Source organism: Platichthys flesus, chromosome 1, assembly GCF_949316205.1.
Source record: "Platichthys flesus chromosome 1, fPlaFle2.1, whole genome shotgun sequence".
Taxonomy (NCBI): domain Eukaryota; kingdom Metazoa; phylum Chordata; class Actinopteri; order Pleuronectiformes; family Pleuronectidae; genus Platichthys; species Platichthys flesus.
This window is the reverse complement of record NC_084945.1, coordinates 9777142-9791870: the sequence shown is the minus strand read 5'-3', so window position 1 is coordinate 9791870 and position 14729 is coordinate 9777142. Positions and strand designations below refer to the sequence as shown.

General features: G+C 40.8%; 1 protein-coding gene across 1 annotated transcript in view; it reads right to left on the bottom strand.

Moving 5' to 3' along the window:
• The window catches only part of gpc5a (glypican 5a), a 111241-nt gene that overhangs the window by 37577 nt on the left and 58935 nt on the right, over positions 1-14729 (bottom strand). The window contains exon 8 of the mRNA XM_062381764.1: positions 1993-2155. Coding sequence (XP_062237748.1) covers positions 1993-2155 — 163 coding nt within the window. The remainder of the gene's footprint in view (positions 1-1992; positions 2156-14729) is intronic.

Here is a 14729-nt window from a genome sequence, read left to right as displayed (position 1 = left end):
TTTCGGCTGCAGCAGGAAGCTGCTTGTGAAGAAATAGCGTCTGCTCAGCACCAAACAGCAAACTGTTCTGTTGCTCCCCATGAGGTCGAAAAAAGACAAAACGAAAGAAAGGGAGAGAAAACCTGTTGAGGGAATTATTACCCGACACAGGTTTTCGACACAAGCACAGGGATTACTGTTGAGTTGCTGCAGAGCACGATTGCTATTTCAGATATTATTACCAACTTCAAATTTTAACCATTTCAAATGAATATCATTTGACATTGTAGGGCTGTCCACAGTCCATTGATTCACTTACTCTGAAGACCCATTATAATATTGGGATGGGATCTGACCTATTTCTAGGTGTCAATATGGGATTGGATCACCCAAGACACATGTTAATGTCGGGGCCTGAGTGTTTATTGATCACTGACATTCTATTATGATAGGTCAAATGAGGACGCAACAGTTATTCACACTTATTACCTGTGTGGTTGATTGTTCATCTGTGGACTTGATTCACTCCTACAGGCTGAAAAGGCTTAAGAGGTGTTTTGGATTAAACCTCCTGTACAAATATTTATGTTTAAATTGTGCCAGCAGCATCGAGATGGATGGATTTTTCTGAAGTTCAATTAAGATTCCTATCAAACAGCAGCACTTTCCGTCAGAAGGATTTGAGGATGTATCTACATTTCTGTTCTGAAATATGATTGATTAGTAGTTGTAGCGAGTAAATGCTGCAATTTCAGGCTGCTTCACATTGTGAACGTTTTTAGAGCTTCTGCATCTGCAAAGTTAGGAAATTTCATTGAGGATGCACCAAAGAAAAACAACCCTAAAAGTAAAAACCTGCAGAATCGTACAGGGACTGAACAGAGGTGTGGTTCAGGTGGTTGACACCTCAGTGTGTGAGGGTCAGGCGTCGGGGGACAGGCGCTCGACAGAGGTCACGACAGACGGCGGGACATAAATATGGGAGACAGGCTGATCCGGCCCACGACAAAGGAGAGGGCGTCTCTACTGTAATGGGTGATAAATGTCAGCGTCTCCCTACAGCCTCAGATGAGTGATTGTTAAGCAGCTTCCCGAGCCCGAGCCGCTGAAGCCTCGAGACAGACTGACAAGCAGGAGAAGAAACATTTACACGGATAGAATGGCTTGTTTGGATGACCCCCCCCCCCCCCCCCTTCCCCGCTGTCGCCATAGGCAAAACGAGATAGGTGATTAATCAGGTTGTTAGCATGTTTGATGGAGAAAAGACGAGGGAGGAGAGAGGAAGAATGCACGCCTTGAGACAAGAGGAGGGTGGGAAAGGTAACAAAGGGAAGAGAGAAGATCTGCCGCTGTAATTCATTGAGGGCTGCTGATCCTCTGGGGAGCAATCATTTCAATAATTTATAAAGTAACAGGCCTTGATTGCAATAATGTCCCCATAGCAACTATTATCTTTAATGACTATTATTATGACCATCATAAAATGGAGACTGGAGCAAGTCTTATTAAAATAAAGTATTATGCAACTGCACCATTGAAGGCCGTCGATGGTGTGTAACTATACTTTTGATTTTTAAATTCAGTCATTTCTGTAAAGACAGACGGGTGAAATGCAGAATTTAACACAGGCGCTGAAAATTAAAATTTTTCAGGATTTACTTGTTATCATCATTTAAGTCTTTTGAACTGTTGTGCCAAGAATTACCTTCCTTGTAATCTCAAATGACTTATATGTTCTTGAAAACTGTATTTAGTGTAATTTATTAATTGTTTATCGTAGTTTATTGCATTTATTTCATATCGACAGAATAGTGGCTTTGCTCCACTTTCCAGCGTCAGGTTTTCACAGGCACAAGCAGATCTACAACCAACACAATTTATATGAATACAATTTAAATGATACCCTCTATTGTCCATTCCCATAGTGTAGTATATGGGTTGTTTCGTTCATCACTTGGGTGAAGGGTCATTGGTTAATTGTTCCAATTAATATACAAAAACAATGAGACTTACTTTTGGAGACTCTTGAGACTTTCCTCTTAACGTCGCCACCACCCGAACCTCCACAACCGTCCTCATCATCGCAGTCACCGCTGTAACGTCCCTCCCCGTCTCCACTGCCTGTTTCAATCTGGTCCAGTGAGCCCAGTTTAGGAATGGACTTTCCCTGCAACAGCTGGTTAGGGAAAAAACTCACTTGTTATTGTTTTATAAATGCAAATTGGTTAAAAGTAGTTATATTTTAGGTTAGTGGCCCACGCTTAAAATGTTTACTGCTGCTAGGAATCAGTCACTTTCAATATTCACAGCAGGAGACAGTGCACAATGTCCTCTAATGGGCTCTAAAGGACAATATACAATATAAAAACAGGAAGGCAATAGAAAACTAATTGTTCTGCAAATGGAATTCTGTTGTTGCAACTTTTAAATAGAAAAACATTTAAAATAGTCTGGCTGGCTTATTAACGTTTCTCAAAACTGAGCATCTACAATTATCCTTATTGCCAGCACCTACAAGCTCCACTTGAATGAATCAACAGCACGAGTAGCATGACGTTCACCCCAGTCAGCTGCGGTGACCTGCAGGTCGACTAAAGTTTCTGCTGTACCGCTGTGGAGGAGAATCTCAATCAAAGGACTTGTGAACTCGACACCAGGGGAAATGCAAACGCTAATTGGCTCATTTAAATTCACGGTACGTCACTGGAAACAAGAGAGAATGCTCTGTGTTGATCATAAAGGTAGTGTCTATGCTAATTAGTTGCTGTTGTGGTTCATTGCAGGGGAGCTGCAGTGTCAGGGCTGCGACTATGGCTGAGCTGGGACATATCTGTGCTGGTAATGAGCCTGTCTGGAGTCTGCGCTCCTCAGTGGTGACAGGTCGGAAGACGGAGAACGTCAAGGATTTGGGTTATCTCAGCGCTCCCTCCATGTGTGTAATTGCCATGATTTTCTTTCCAATTACATCAGAAATCAGACCAAAACTTGAGCACATTATGTGGAATAATGAGTTTCTGGGGTGCATGCGATTAGCCTGGTCTAGGAGCTTGGCTGAATTGATTCACTGAAGTCCAGGAGGTGAAGGACTGGTCAGGGAAAGACCTCCAACTAAAACGAGTTGCTTCCCTTGGATACAGCCCATAAGAGTGAACCAGTGCAAGTCATTTCAGACCTGCTGTCTTCCAGTTATAGAGCCATCTAGGAGTGCAACAGGGTAGACAAAACAGGCAATTACCCGGGGCCCCTGAGAACGGCTGATTGCATCAGTCTACAGCAATAGTAATTTTTGTGTGAACCTCCTTAAATTCTCAGATTGGATACTTGTACAGGAGACTGTAACAACAACCGTGGTATGAAAGCCCCTAACGAGACCCCAAGCCACTAACTTTCTGCCAGAAACGTCCTAATTTTAGAGGTTTGGTTGAAGACTAGAACGTCTAAATGTGTGTACGTTGTGTCTGGGATGGTGGTGGGCATTTGTACTTGTCTATGTTATCGACATAAATATTTATGATTTTGATAATAAAAGCGCCATTTGGAAGGATGTTGTTTGGCTTTTCTCAAAAGTCCCTTGAAATGCTCCAGGGGAAGTCATTGCTTAAAACAACAACAACAGCGCTGTTATTCTGACAATTGGGAAACAGACAGCCGTCTCCTATGAGAAAGTGTTTTGTCCACCCATCAATTCGAATCCTACTTTGTTGCTCTCATCTTATTTCCCTCTTTATCCTGATCATAATTACTAAAGCTGGTCGAAACATAAGTATAAGTGTGCAATCCATTTCACTGTAAAAATGTTCACACTGTACATATTCGTTTTCATTCCATTTATTGTTTTTATATTTTTCTCTATCTCCTTGCATTCATAACTATTGCTACTACTGATGTATCATTTCGACTGCCCTCTTGCTGCTGTCACATTGTAACATTTCCCCACTGTGGCACTAATAAAGGATTATCTTATTGTTGGTTGCAATAACCTGCTTACAGAGGCCTCGGTATGTGGAGTTCAGAAACTGACCACGCTGAACTCATTTTCAAAGGAAACAATATTGTCCAGTAATTAATCTCCATATGGGAGACAGTGTGCAGCCTGAGCTTTAAGATCCACTTATATAAGAGAGTGAAAGCTTCAGATGTATATAAATGAGACACATGTATGTGTGGTAGAGGAAGAATTGCAGCTTCTAATCACACATGCAGAGATGAATCACATGACCTTAGGTCAGGCCACAATTCCAGACGTTCTCTAGAAATTTTAATATATGAGGAGAATCATGGGAGAGTTGACCTGACCTCATATCCTGTGATTTCAAACTGTGATAGATTGACTCGACCGAATGCATATTTTATATTCCCACTTCAACCCTACACATTGAACATATACAATTTGTCATTCAAACACATTGAAGGAACAGGAACCAACTAGAAATTGTTAACTGTCAACAAAACCTAAAGAAAGATCAAATAAAAAACAAGCATAATTAAATGTTACTTAGAAGCAAAGCATAATAATGCTAATTTCTCTGCGGTGTATACCTCTGTTTTTTTTTCAAATTAAATTAGTATATCTTAACTTTAGATTGAACAAACTTTATTAACGTGTGACCAATTGAAGTATTATTTTGAATTGGGTTCAGCTTTGGTGTACGTGTATTATTTATCTAAGTTTCTATTTTTTGGAATTCTATGCCATTATTGACAGGAGGATTCAAGCATGAAATCAGGTCGGAACTGCACCTATAGCTGCAGCAGCTGCAGGAGGACTCAAGTATGCGTGGTGCCCACTCTACATAAAAATAAGATCAACAGCCTTATCCCTCAACATTTTTGAAAGGTAAATCTACTGAAACAACAGAAATAAGGGGGTGAAAGAGAAATGTAAATATGTGCAGCTATGAGTGGTGGAGTACAAACAATTTATAATTTATTAAAAGCTCTTTTATAAATTTAAAAGAAGACCCAAGCATGTGTTTGGGGTTTGTGCGGTTGCCGACCGATGACCGATTTGCATCAAACAGTGGTGAATAATTCATCGGGTGTTGCTAGCTAATGGTTTTTCACAGCAAACTCATTTGGTGCGAAAACGATGAAACATTTGTCATGTTTGACCAGGTCTGTCAGCCGACTGCTCAGCTCTTTTACTCTTCAGGGGGCCGGGGGGGGGGGCTGCTGCTCTTTCTGACACACAATGAAGTGAGCCCGAATGGCCTACCTGTGTTATTAGCCTCATTTCCTCCGATGACATGGGGGTTTTGTGTAACACCGGCTGTGAGACAGGTGCTCTGATTCATTCAGTGCAGCTCCAGATGAGAAGCAGCTCCGAGCAGGCACCCCTGGGCACGCCTTTGGCTGTTACTGCAGCGTGTGGAGAGTTAGAACAGCCCAAATAATACAAATTGCTCTCCCCACTAACACAACTGTCCTCACAAACTGCACTGCTCGACTCTGCACTTTGTAGGTCATTTTCGGGGAACCCAGACTGTTTACTGTTTTTTATTAGTAGTTCTATTCTAACACCCCCCCCCCCGGCCATGTTAATTTACCGCAGCTGCTGCGTATAATATAATAATAATAATAATAATAATATTATCTGCTGAAATTGTGACGCTTCTTTAATGTCTTGATTTCCATATTCAGTGGTGGTCGTCCCTCTGGCTCTGACGCACCTTTGATTTTGCCTCCGCGGATATTTCTTTCATGAAACCGGCTGATTGGAAAAATTATTATAATTCAAGGGCTTTCACAGCCAAAGCATAAGGTTGACATTGAGCAGAGAGAAACAACTATGAGCAATAGTGAGACTGTTGAGCAGTGCACTGATTCACCGACCGACTGATACACCGATCTCAACAAAGTGCCTCCGGTGAGTCTTCCGTTGAGGAGGGGTTAAGGCGGCATCAATTTAACAGCGGGGGAAGGTCAGAAGAGTTTGTTTTGTGCGTCTGTGAACTCCCGGCGTCGACTCTCCTCCTCCATCACGGAGGACGATTACGGCGAGGTAGGAAAGTATTGTTGTGATTGTGCGTTTTTTCGTCTGAAACCATTCGTTACACGTTGTTCGCGGAATTGTGAGACCAAAAGCTCGCAGCAATTTAGAAATGTTTTTCAAGGGAAAGTTGGTTATAAAAGATCCCAGAGCGGATCCACCTCTCGTCTTAGTAATAAGAGAAGTAGTGAAGTAAAGGCACCACATTGGTAACTATGGCAACAAGGACCCCAGTCAGTTAACATTTTATCAGCAGAACTCCGGAGTCACCGTTTGATCAACGGCAGGAGACGCAATCAGGAGGAAAGTGCTGAGAGGCTGCTGTTCGCCTTTAGCAATAATTAAGATGAAACAGCACTGGCCACAGGAGGTGAGAGTGTAATGGGAATTAGGAAAATGGTTGAACAACACAAACAACAGATACGTTTCTTTTGAACACAGCGCGCTCGTTTAATACATGTTCTTTCGTATTTTCGCTTATTAGATTATGGGATTTATTAAGAAGGATGGCACTGAGGATGACCATATTGATCGATTGGTTGGTCTGGAAAGATAAAAGATCTGGAAATGATTCATTTCCAATAAAATGTATCTCAATTTCAAAATAAATAGAGAACAGAACCTTTAGCTGTGCTGTGTCTCCAGCGCTCATTAGTCAACGTTAACAAGCTGATCTAAGATAACTGTGGACTATCGGCAGAAAGTGCGACTATGGGCAGAAAATCCGACGGTGGTCCCTGGTTCGAATCCACGGAGTGACAACAAAATCAACATACCTGGACGGACAACACCTGGACAACACCTGGATCTGTTCCACACTGTCAAAGTGCCTACCCCGACCCACTGCTCCCCGGGGCGCCGTGCATGGCTGCCCACTGCTCTGTGTGTCCTCCTGTGTTCAAATTCCCCACCTTGCATGTCGTGTGTTGTGCATGTGTGTGGGACCAATAAAGTGTATCTGTATCTCAAGGGTTACAATGCAAGTCTTCTTCTCCTGCATTGATTAATTGTTTGTCAAATCACCCATTGCTACATGGGAGTATTATATATTTTGGATTGCAACACATGTTTTGTCTCGTGGATAGTTGTTTGTCCGTGTGTCGGAGCTGTGATTGACCGGCGGCCTGCACCCCGCCTCTCGCCCAATGTCGGCTATGATTAGCTCCACCCCCTCCTGCGTACCTCGAGGGAGAAGCGATTTATAGATCCCTGCCCTTGACAACCTGCGACCTCCCACCCTCAATATTATCTTTGCCACTTGACTAATCTATGAGTTTCTAAACTCACCGCTGCACACATGGCAAACTCTTCCACAACACCAGCTGCTTCCTGAGAAAATCACAACACGGGCCTTTGTTTGTGAAGCGTCTCAAAAGATTGGTCACGGGGGACCGAGGCTGCATCACACGGTATGGCTTGGCAGTTGTGGATGCATAGGACTGGAAACTGCAGCAAATCACCATAAAGGCGGCTTCAAAAATGTACTGGCAGGGACCGACTGTGCCTCTCTAATATCTTCATTACCCGGCCTACAAGGAAAGCCCAAAGCATCAGCAAGGACACCAGTCATCCAGCCCACACACTATTCTCACTGCTGCCATCTGGAAAATGCTACTGGAGCATTAAATCACGCACCACCCGTTTCAAAGACAGTTTCGTCCCACAGGTAGTCAGAATAAGGAATTGCACACAAACAAACACACACACACACACATATATAGAAAGAAAGAAGGCACTCAAACCCTTTAAATATATACATTCACTCTATATAGTTCTATTCATAGTGCAGTGTATAAAGCCTTGTACTAATTATTGTATTTAAAATTTCTTCTCCAAGGTTGAGAATGACACAGTGTGGTATTTCTATGTTAAGGCACATTAACTTGTTTACTGGCATATGTTTTCCAAGGTATTACAAGTCTGACTAAAATAAATGCATTTGTTAGACCTCATCGTTTCAATATTTCTAAAACAATGTCATACATCTGTGAGAAAATCTCATTGTACCATCGTCCAATGCCTGAATTTTTCACTCAGCGGTCAACTCCAATTTGTGACCTCAATCCATTCATGTATGTGTTTGAGGTGCGGCTCCAGTAATGGAACAAGGTGATGGCCGTGTTACGACTGCATGAATCCTGCCTGCGCCTCCATTTAGCCTATATTACCCAGCACGCACTGCAAGGAATTCAAAGTGATCGCCAGTGACAGGTCATAACATCCAGTAAATTTACCGTTGATTAAAATTGCACATTATGTATTGAGCACATTTCCTAAAGAGGTGCAGGTTGTCATGTGGCAAAATGAATCACACCTTCCGAGCGGTGAATCGCGCTGCGTGGATTTTTAAGCTCATTAGTATTCTCTTTGAACGTGTCCTACTATCTGTAAATAGAAGGAGGGGGAGAGATCTTACAATGATCATATTTGCCAGTCGTGGGAGAGAAGTGTCAGGATGTGAGCATGGTCCCACGACACACACTGTCATATTCCATCGCCCTCACTGCAGCCGCAGCACTGACAGGGTGTTTATCCTGCCCATAGTACAGCAGCAGCAGCAGCAGCAGAGAGGCAGCAGGTCAGTGACTGAGAGGCTGGAGTGGAAATTAGACTATCATTCCCTTTTATTTATAATAATATTATTGTGCAAAATAATCCTCTATCCAGCACCAAGAACATTGGTGAATTTCATAGATATTGCAGGTGATATTTCGAATTTCATTGACCAAAACTGACAATGACGTAATTTACCAAAGCTTGGTAAAGGTCTCCTGTCTACGCAACAGACCTGCTTTGTTTTCCATAACTATTAAAATGTGTCATTGAGCGACAACCAAGCATATCTTTGTCATGCTGTTGTTTTTTTACGAATGGCATGTGTTGGGAAAAAAAGAAAAACAACAGTGAATCCTGAAACTGTTGTTTTGGCAAAAATAAATGTATGGTGTAGGTTAATTGTTGTTAATTTTTAAAAGTAGATATTATTTTGATGTAATTTTATCATATTTCTATCTGCCAAGAAGGTGACGTCTCCATCTATTGTTTGTTTGTCTGTTCGCAGGATTATGCAAAGACTACTGGGTGGATCCCCACTCGCCCGAGAGGAAAGGGATTACATTTTGGTGTAGATCTGGACCAGATGCCTGTGTTTAATACGTCTGTGTATATCAACCTAAGCAAAGGTATATGTCCTCCCCAAATGCCTTTCTTGTTTTGATATAAATTGTATTGGCATCACATTTCCCCTGAAACAATTTTCCTTGTGCACAAAATAGCAACATCTCAATGTTATACATGAAGGTTGTTTGAATTTTAAAAGTAAATATATATTTAAATGTGGTTTCCTCACATTATTTAATACGGTGAAGCTTGAAAGTAGCAATTTATGACCAATGACATAAACAGGATTATCCTGCTGTTGCTTAAAGTGGATTTTATTCATGGATATGCACATGAAATCATTTAAGACAAGGTTGTTAACTCCAGAATAGCAGTAGGTGGAATGATGTAATTTAATGCACCTAATCCATGGGTATAAAGATGACAAAATTGATTATTATATCGCATGGTTTGATGTTAAGTCTTACTTGCACAGTCCAGATGGATCTGTCTTCACAGATTCCTCATTGGATGCCAAGACGAATAAACTCAATTTATAAGAAGCTGTGGTGAGTGAAATAACTTGAGAAATCAGGATGATGGTTATAACCAGGGTTGCCAATGCTCATGAACTGGATTTCTATTACAGTCAAATGTTATGATGAGCTATGCACATTTAGGAGCACAACAAAATGTGAATACATTACCAGTGTTAATCCTTTGGTCTAAGAGGAGCGAGTGCATGAATAATTCACAAGCAAAACTGCTGGTCAACCAGCACATCAATGACAGGTAAATAATTCAGGCCGCGGACTGGATGAGGAGCTGCTTGCCCCTGATTTTGATTGAGAGACACAGGGACAGGACCTACTTATAGATTCTTGATGGGTTTTACCACATCAAGAGGAGAGGACAGGCAAGGAGGAAGGGAGCCAACAAATAATTCATAGGAAGGGCCGCTGATGAGCAAGATGATGAAATCTAGAGTTTGTACGCTCAGATCGCATGATGAATTTGTCAATAGCTGCATTGCTGTTTTGTTTTCCTGCAGTCTCTGCTGTTGAATAGTAATGATACATTTACATTTGGTCCTGAGGAAACTTGGTCCCCCCCCCACTACAGTAAGTCAAGGTCAAATAAATGGAAATGGTAGAGAACGTTTCTGATATGTAGATGAAAAACATGGAAATCAACTTTCTCATTGATACATTTTTCTTATCCTCGCCACTGGCGACTTTAAAGGTGGTAGCGTTTCACTTTCAGCCATATTACAGTACACAGGCGTTCACACAGGCAACCTGCCATTCATGCACAGGTGCACATGTGCTTTACGGTAAGCTCCATCGTATTAATAAGGTGCTCCAATACTATATTAAATCACAGTGTACTCAACTTGACCCACATTTCCACTTCAAGCCCCTGTTCAGATCTACAGTATCTGAACAGGGGCTAAGTCACAGTATCAGTGACTTACATTGGACTTCCTGTTCTTCTCTGCACAATAAAAGACTTCAAAACATGCTGTTCCTCATAACATGTGTTTTCAACACCTTAAAACCTGCAGATGTATAAAATGTACGATAGTACACCTATTCAGGTCAAATAAACACTTCAGCAGCTAATGAGATGCCAAACAGAACCATTTGTGAATCAGGTCCCATCTGGTTGCTAATCAGAACTAGACTCAAGGACTGTGAGCACACAAGGTGTTAAATGAAACTCACCAGATGTATCACACAGAAAGTCCCTGGTAAGATTTCACCTTCCTCATTGATGACTTCTCGTGTGAAAAGCAATTTCTCTGATGTAACAATATTATTTACATAAGACTTTAGATTTATTTTTTACATTTTAGATACCATGCTGATTAATTAGCTTTCTTAAACATTTTCTGCTTCAGAAAGTCTGGATTCAACATTGTGAAATCAAATCAAATCATGTGGCATCAGAGCAACTAATAAATGTATTCCCGACTGGAAACATTTACATGTACAACATTTTGAAACAAGTTGTCGAAAATGTTTGGACACAAGTTGCTGACATTATAACTTATCAACAAATAAACACAATTTTACAAGCAACTTTAAATATTAGCTTATAAGGTGAACTGGATGTCCATCTCACACGCAGCCAACACCAGACTTTTTATTTGTATGATTAACATGCACATTTTGAATTATTTATATGCCTGTCACAGCTCAGCCTTTTCCTTTGCTCTTTGATATTATGCAAATACTGGAAAGAGGTGCCATGGTGTTGTTTAAACGCGTCCAAACACATAAATACACCATTTTGTTTACAGCATCTATGTTTTTTCCACATTCTGACTTCAAAGCACCTGAACGCACCAAAGTCGGAACAACGACTTCACAACTCTGAGAAAGGGGACCTTCCACAGAGTGTGTTCATGTCTTTTTCAGTCCGTCTTCAACAGTCTTATGAACAGTTACCAGCTCTATCTGATCATGTATCAATCCACACAACCTACAAGATACACAACCCCTTGAGCTCTGAATATAAACAGTGACAGTAAGTGTTGGTGGGGGTGTGTTGGTTAAATTACCAGTGAGGGAATGAAATATGATCCAGGAGGTCCCAGCTTGAGTAACAGATTAATAATTAAAGGGTTATCAGATGCCACAACACAGCAGTTTGGATTCTCAGAGACAGGATTTTACATCGCTGGAAAGTTAACGCAATTTTATTTTTCACTATAACAATGGAACAACAGAAATACAGCATACCTGTGACAAAGCTCCATCAGTAATGTGTGCTTGCCTGTTCTAATAGCTCAATTTGGTCGGAACTTGGCCGTATACTACTTGAATAATCGAGTAATCTCCACATCCACCGATCAAAATGACACCAATCCATTTTCTTCCACTTATCCATGCAGGTCTGAATCGCGGAGGCCGCCGCCTAAGCAGCGTGATTTCCCCAGCCACGCTTTCCAGCTCCTCCTGAGGGCGTTCCCAAGCCAGATGGGATATGTAGTCCCTCTAGCAAAATCTGGGTCTACCACTGGGTCTCCTCACAGCTGGGCTTGCCCAGTAAAACACCAATGGGAGGCGCCCTCAGGAGGCATCCGTACCAACTCAACTGGCCCCACTCGACGTGAGGGAGCAGCAGTCTACTCCCAGCTCCCTCCGTATCAGCCACCTGGCAGGTCGAATAAAACAGACCCTGAATGTAATCTAAATGATTTAGTAAATCAGTGTGCCATGATAAAAAACACACTGTAATTAGGATTAAGCGTGAGATGAACATTCATTTCTGTTTTTTTTGCATCTTGAATTCCCAAAATACCCAAACAAAGTCCTGAAATAGCTCAGACCAAGGAACAGCTTACCTCACAAGAGATCTGGACGGTTACCATCATGACTATAAACAAAACAGACAAGTTGCACCATTTACTCCACTGCGCAGGCACAGCCTCTTTATTTTTATTCCGCCCGGAGGAAGCGTTGGCACACAACAGGAGGATTTGGCAAACAACGCTTGTTCAGAAGGGCAAATGTTGACTTTCAGCACAAGTAAACTTTAACTACAAAACCAAACTTTCTTTTTCACAACAAGACTAGGTCACGACCAAGTATATAGACGTAAGATCATTGTGTCCATAGAGAGGTGTCTAGCACTCTCTCCGATGGAAAGGATTTTCAGGCGTTTAAAAAATAAGGTCGCTAAAGGTCAGAGACAAAGATGCTAAGTTGCTTTCAAGGTTAAACAACTTATTTGACAGCGCATTAGATAACAGCTTATGTTAGCATTCAGCCACTTTTCTAGCCACAAGGAATTTTATTTTATATAAATGCACATCTGGGAGAAAGGAAGTGGTTGAAAGCGAACGAGATGTTGTCTAGTGGCACTGTAGCTTATGAGCTATCAAATAGGTTTGTTTATCTTCAATAACCTCCAGATTTTAACTTTCTTTTCGATTTCTGATCAATTAAGAAGCAGTGAAATGAAAACAGTTTGTCAGATTCTCTGTGTTTATATAAACCTGGATCACAGCGGTAACATTCATCTATTCACAATCGTATTCAAGCTTCCCACCCTGAGCAGCATGACAGAGGAGAATGGCCGCCGTGTAAATATAGTCTATTCAAAATGTTCGAGCTAATTTGTTTTGAAAGAGCCAAAGGACGACACTCCACCACTCGGCCAACCAGCCTGTGATAGGTCATCACTAAAGAACTGCTGTCTGCTGACAAATGTTGTGACTTCATCAATCAATCCATCAGGCAGCAGAGACACTTGTGTTTATACGACTGGACCCTTTATCAGGGTTCCTGTTAAGAAACAGCATTTTGGATTCGAGTGAAGGGAACGATCACACTTCAACCAATCACTTCAGGACGAGACTTTAAATTGGATGCATTCAGACTCAACAAGCAAAGTCAAGGGAAAAGAGAGGCAGCGAAACCTTGAATCTTCCCTTGCAAATGCAATTTGTTTACCTGAGAGTGCGAATGTCTTACCGAAGGATTTTTCACAAAGAGCTTCCTCGACCAATAGATGTCTAAAATTCTGCTTTCACAATATGAGATCGATATCCTACGTGTTGTTGTTTGTTTAGTCTCCTTATTTAGGCCTTATGCATTCACAATGTCACATGTTACTTTAGTTTATGTTGCATTCACATGTCATCATTTTAGATTTTATTAAATGAAAGTAATGTCTTTTAGAATATGTTGGTCATTATATTAACTCAAATTTTTACAACAACATGCAGTTTCATAAGATGATTTGTTTTTGAGGGACAGAACTGCAGTTATCATTTACATACACTTGAACTCACTTAAATGCATTGGATTTTACTTTGGTTTAATTTACATATATGCAGAGGGATTTTATCTGGTTACTCTCAATAGAATATTTTGTGCAGGAGTAATTGGCACCATATTTTGTTTGGTGTCACTATGGTGGGAATGAATGTATTTCTAACTTTGGTTATATACTTTTGCTGAGTGTCAGACGTGGGTGGAACCAGGAGCATAATTTGTTCTCATAACCTCAGACAAACAGCATACAGGTTGGATCATTCCTATTATTTTATACAGATACTTTGACAATTTATGATGGTTATGTTGTAATTATACTTTTTTTTTTATTTATTGTAAAAGCCACTTTGACTGAGCCAAAGCGCTATATATCTTAACATAGAACAATCTGACATTATCTATAATATAAAAAAAGCCTTTAGTTAAACGTGTGATCATAACAGAAAAAATTCAAATTTAATAGGATAAGAAAGCACATGTGAAGTTGAAACTGTGTCCTTCATTTTATGCTGCCTTCTCCGAGTAAATTGCCTTTACATTACACTGAATTCACAGATGGCTGATTTTTAGGGGAAATTGACAGCAAGGAAGTCAATGTTGGAATTTTCTGTTTCATTCATACCAAAACAGTGCTTTTCGTACATGTTTAAATAAACTACACTGCAAAACAAAAGCTGCAGAACACCCACTATTTATTTAAATCCTACTATAATTAAAGCAGTTTGAGTCCAGTGAATACATTTAAACGGCACAGAGGTAAGCTGTAAACTGCCCTAGGTAAAAAGGTTATGACACAAAAAAAACAAAGTCCTTTTTAGCTAGGTTAAGTTATTTAAACTTATTATTTTACCTTGAAAGTTGCCCCAAGTGTTTTATCT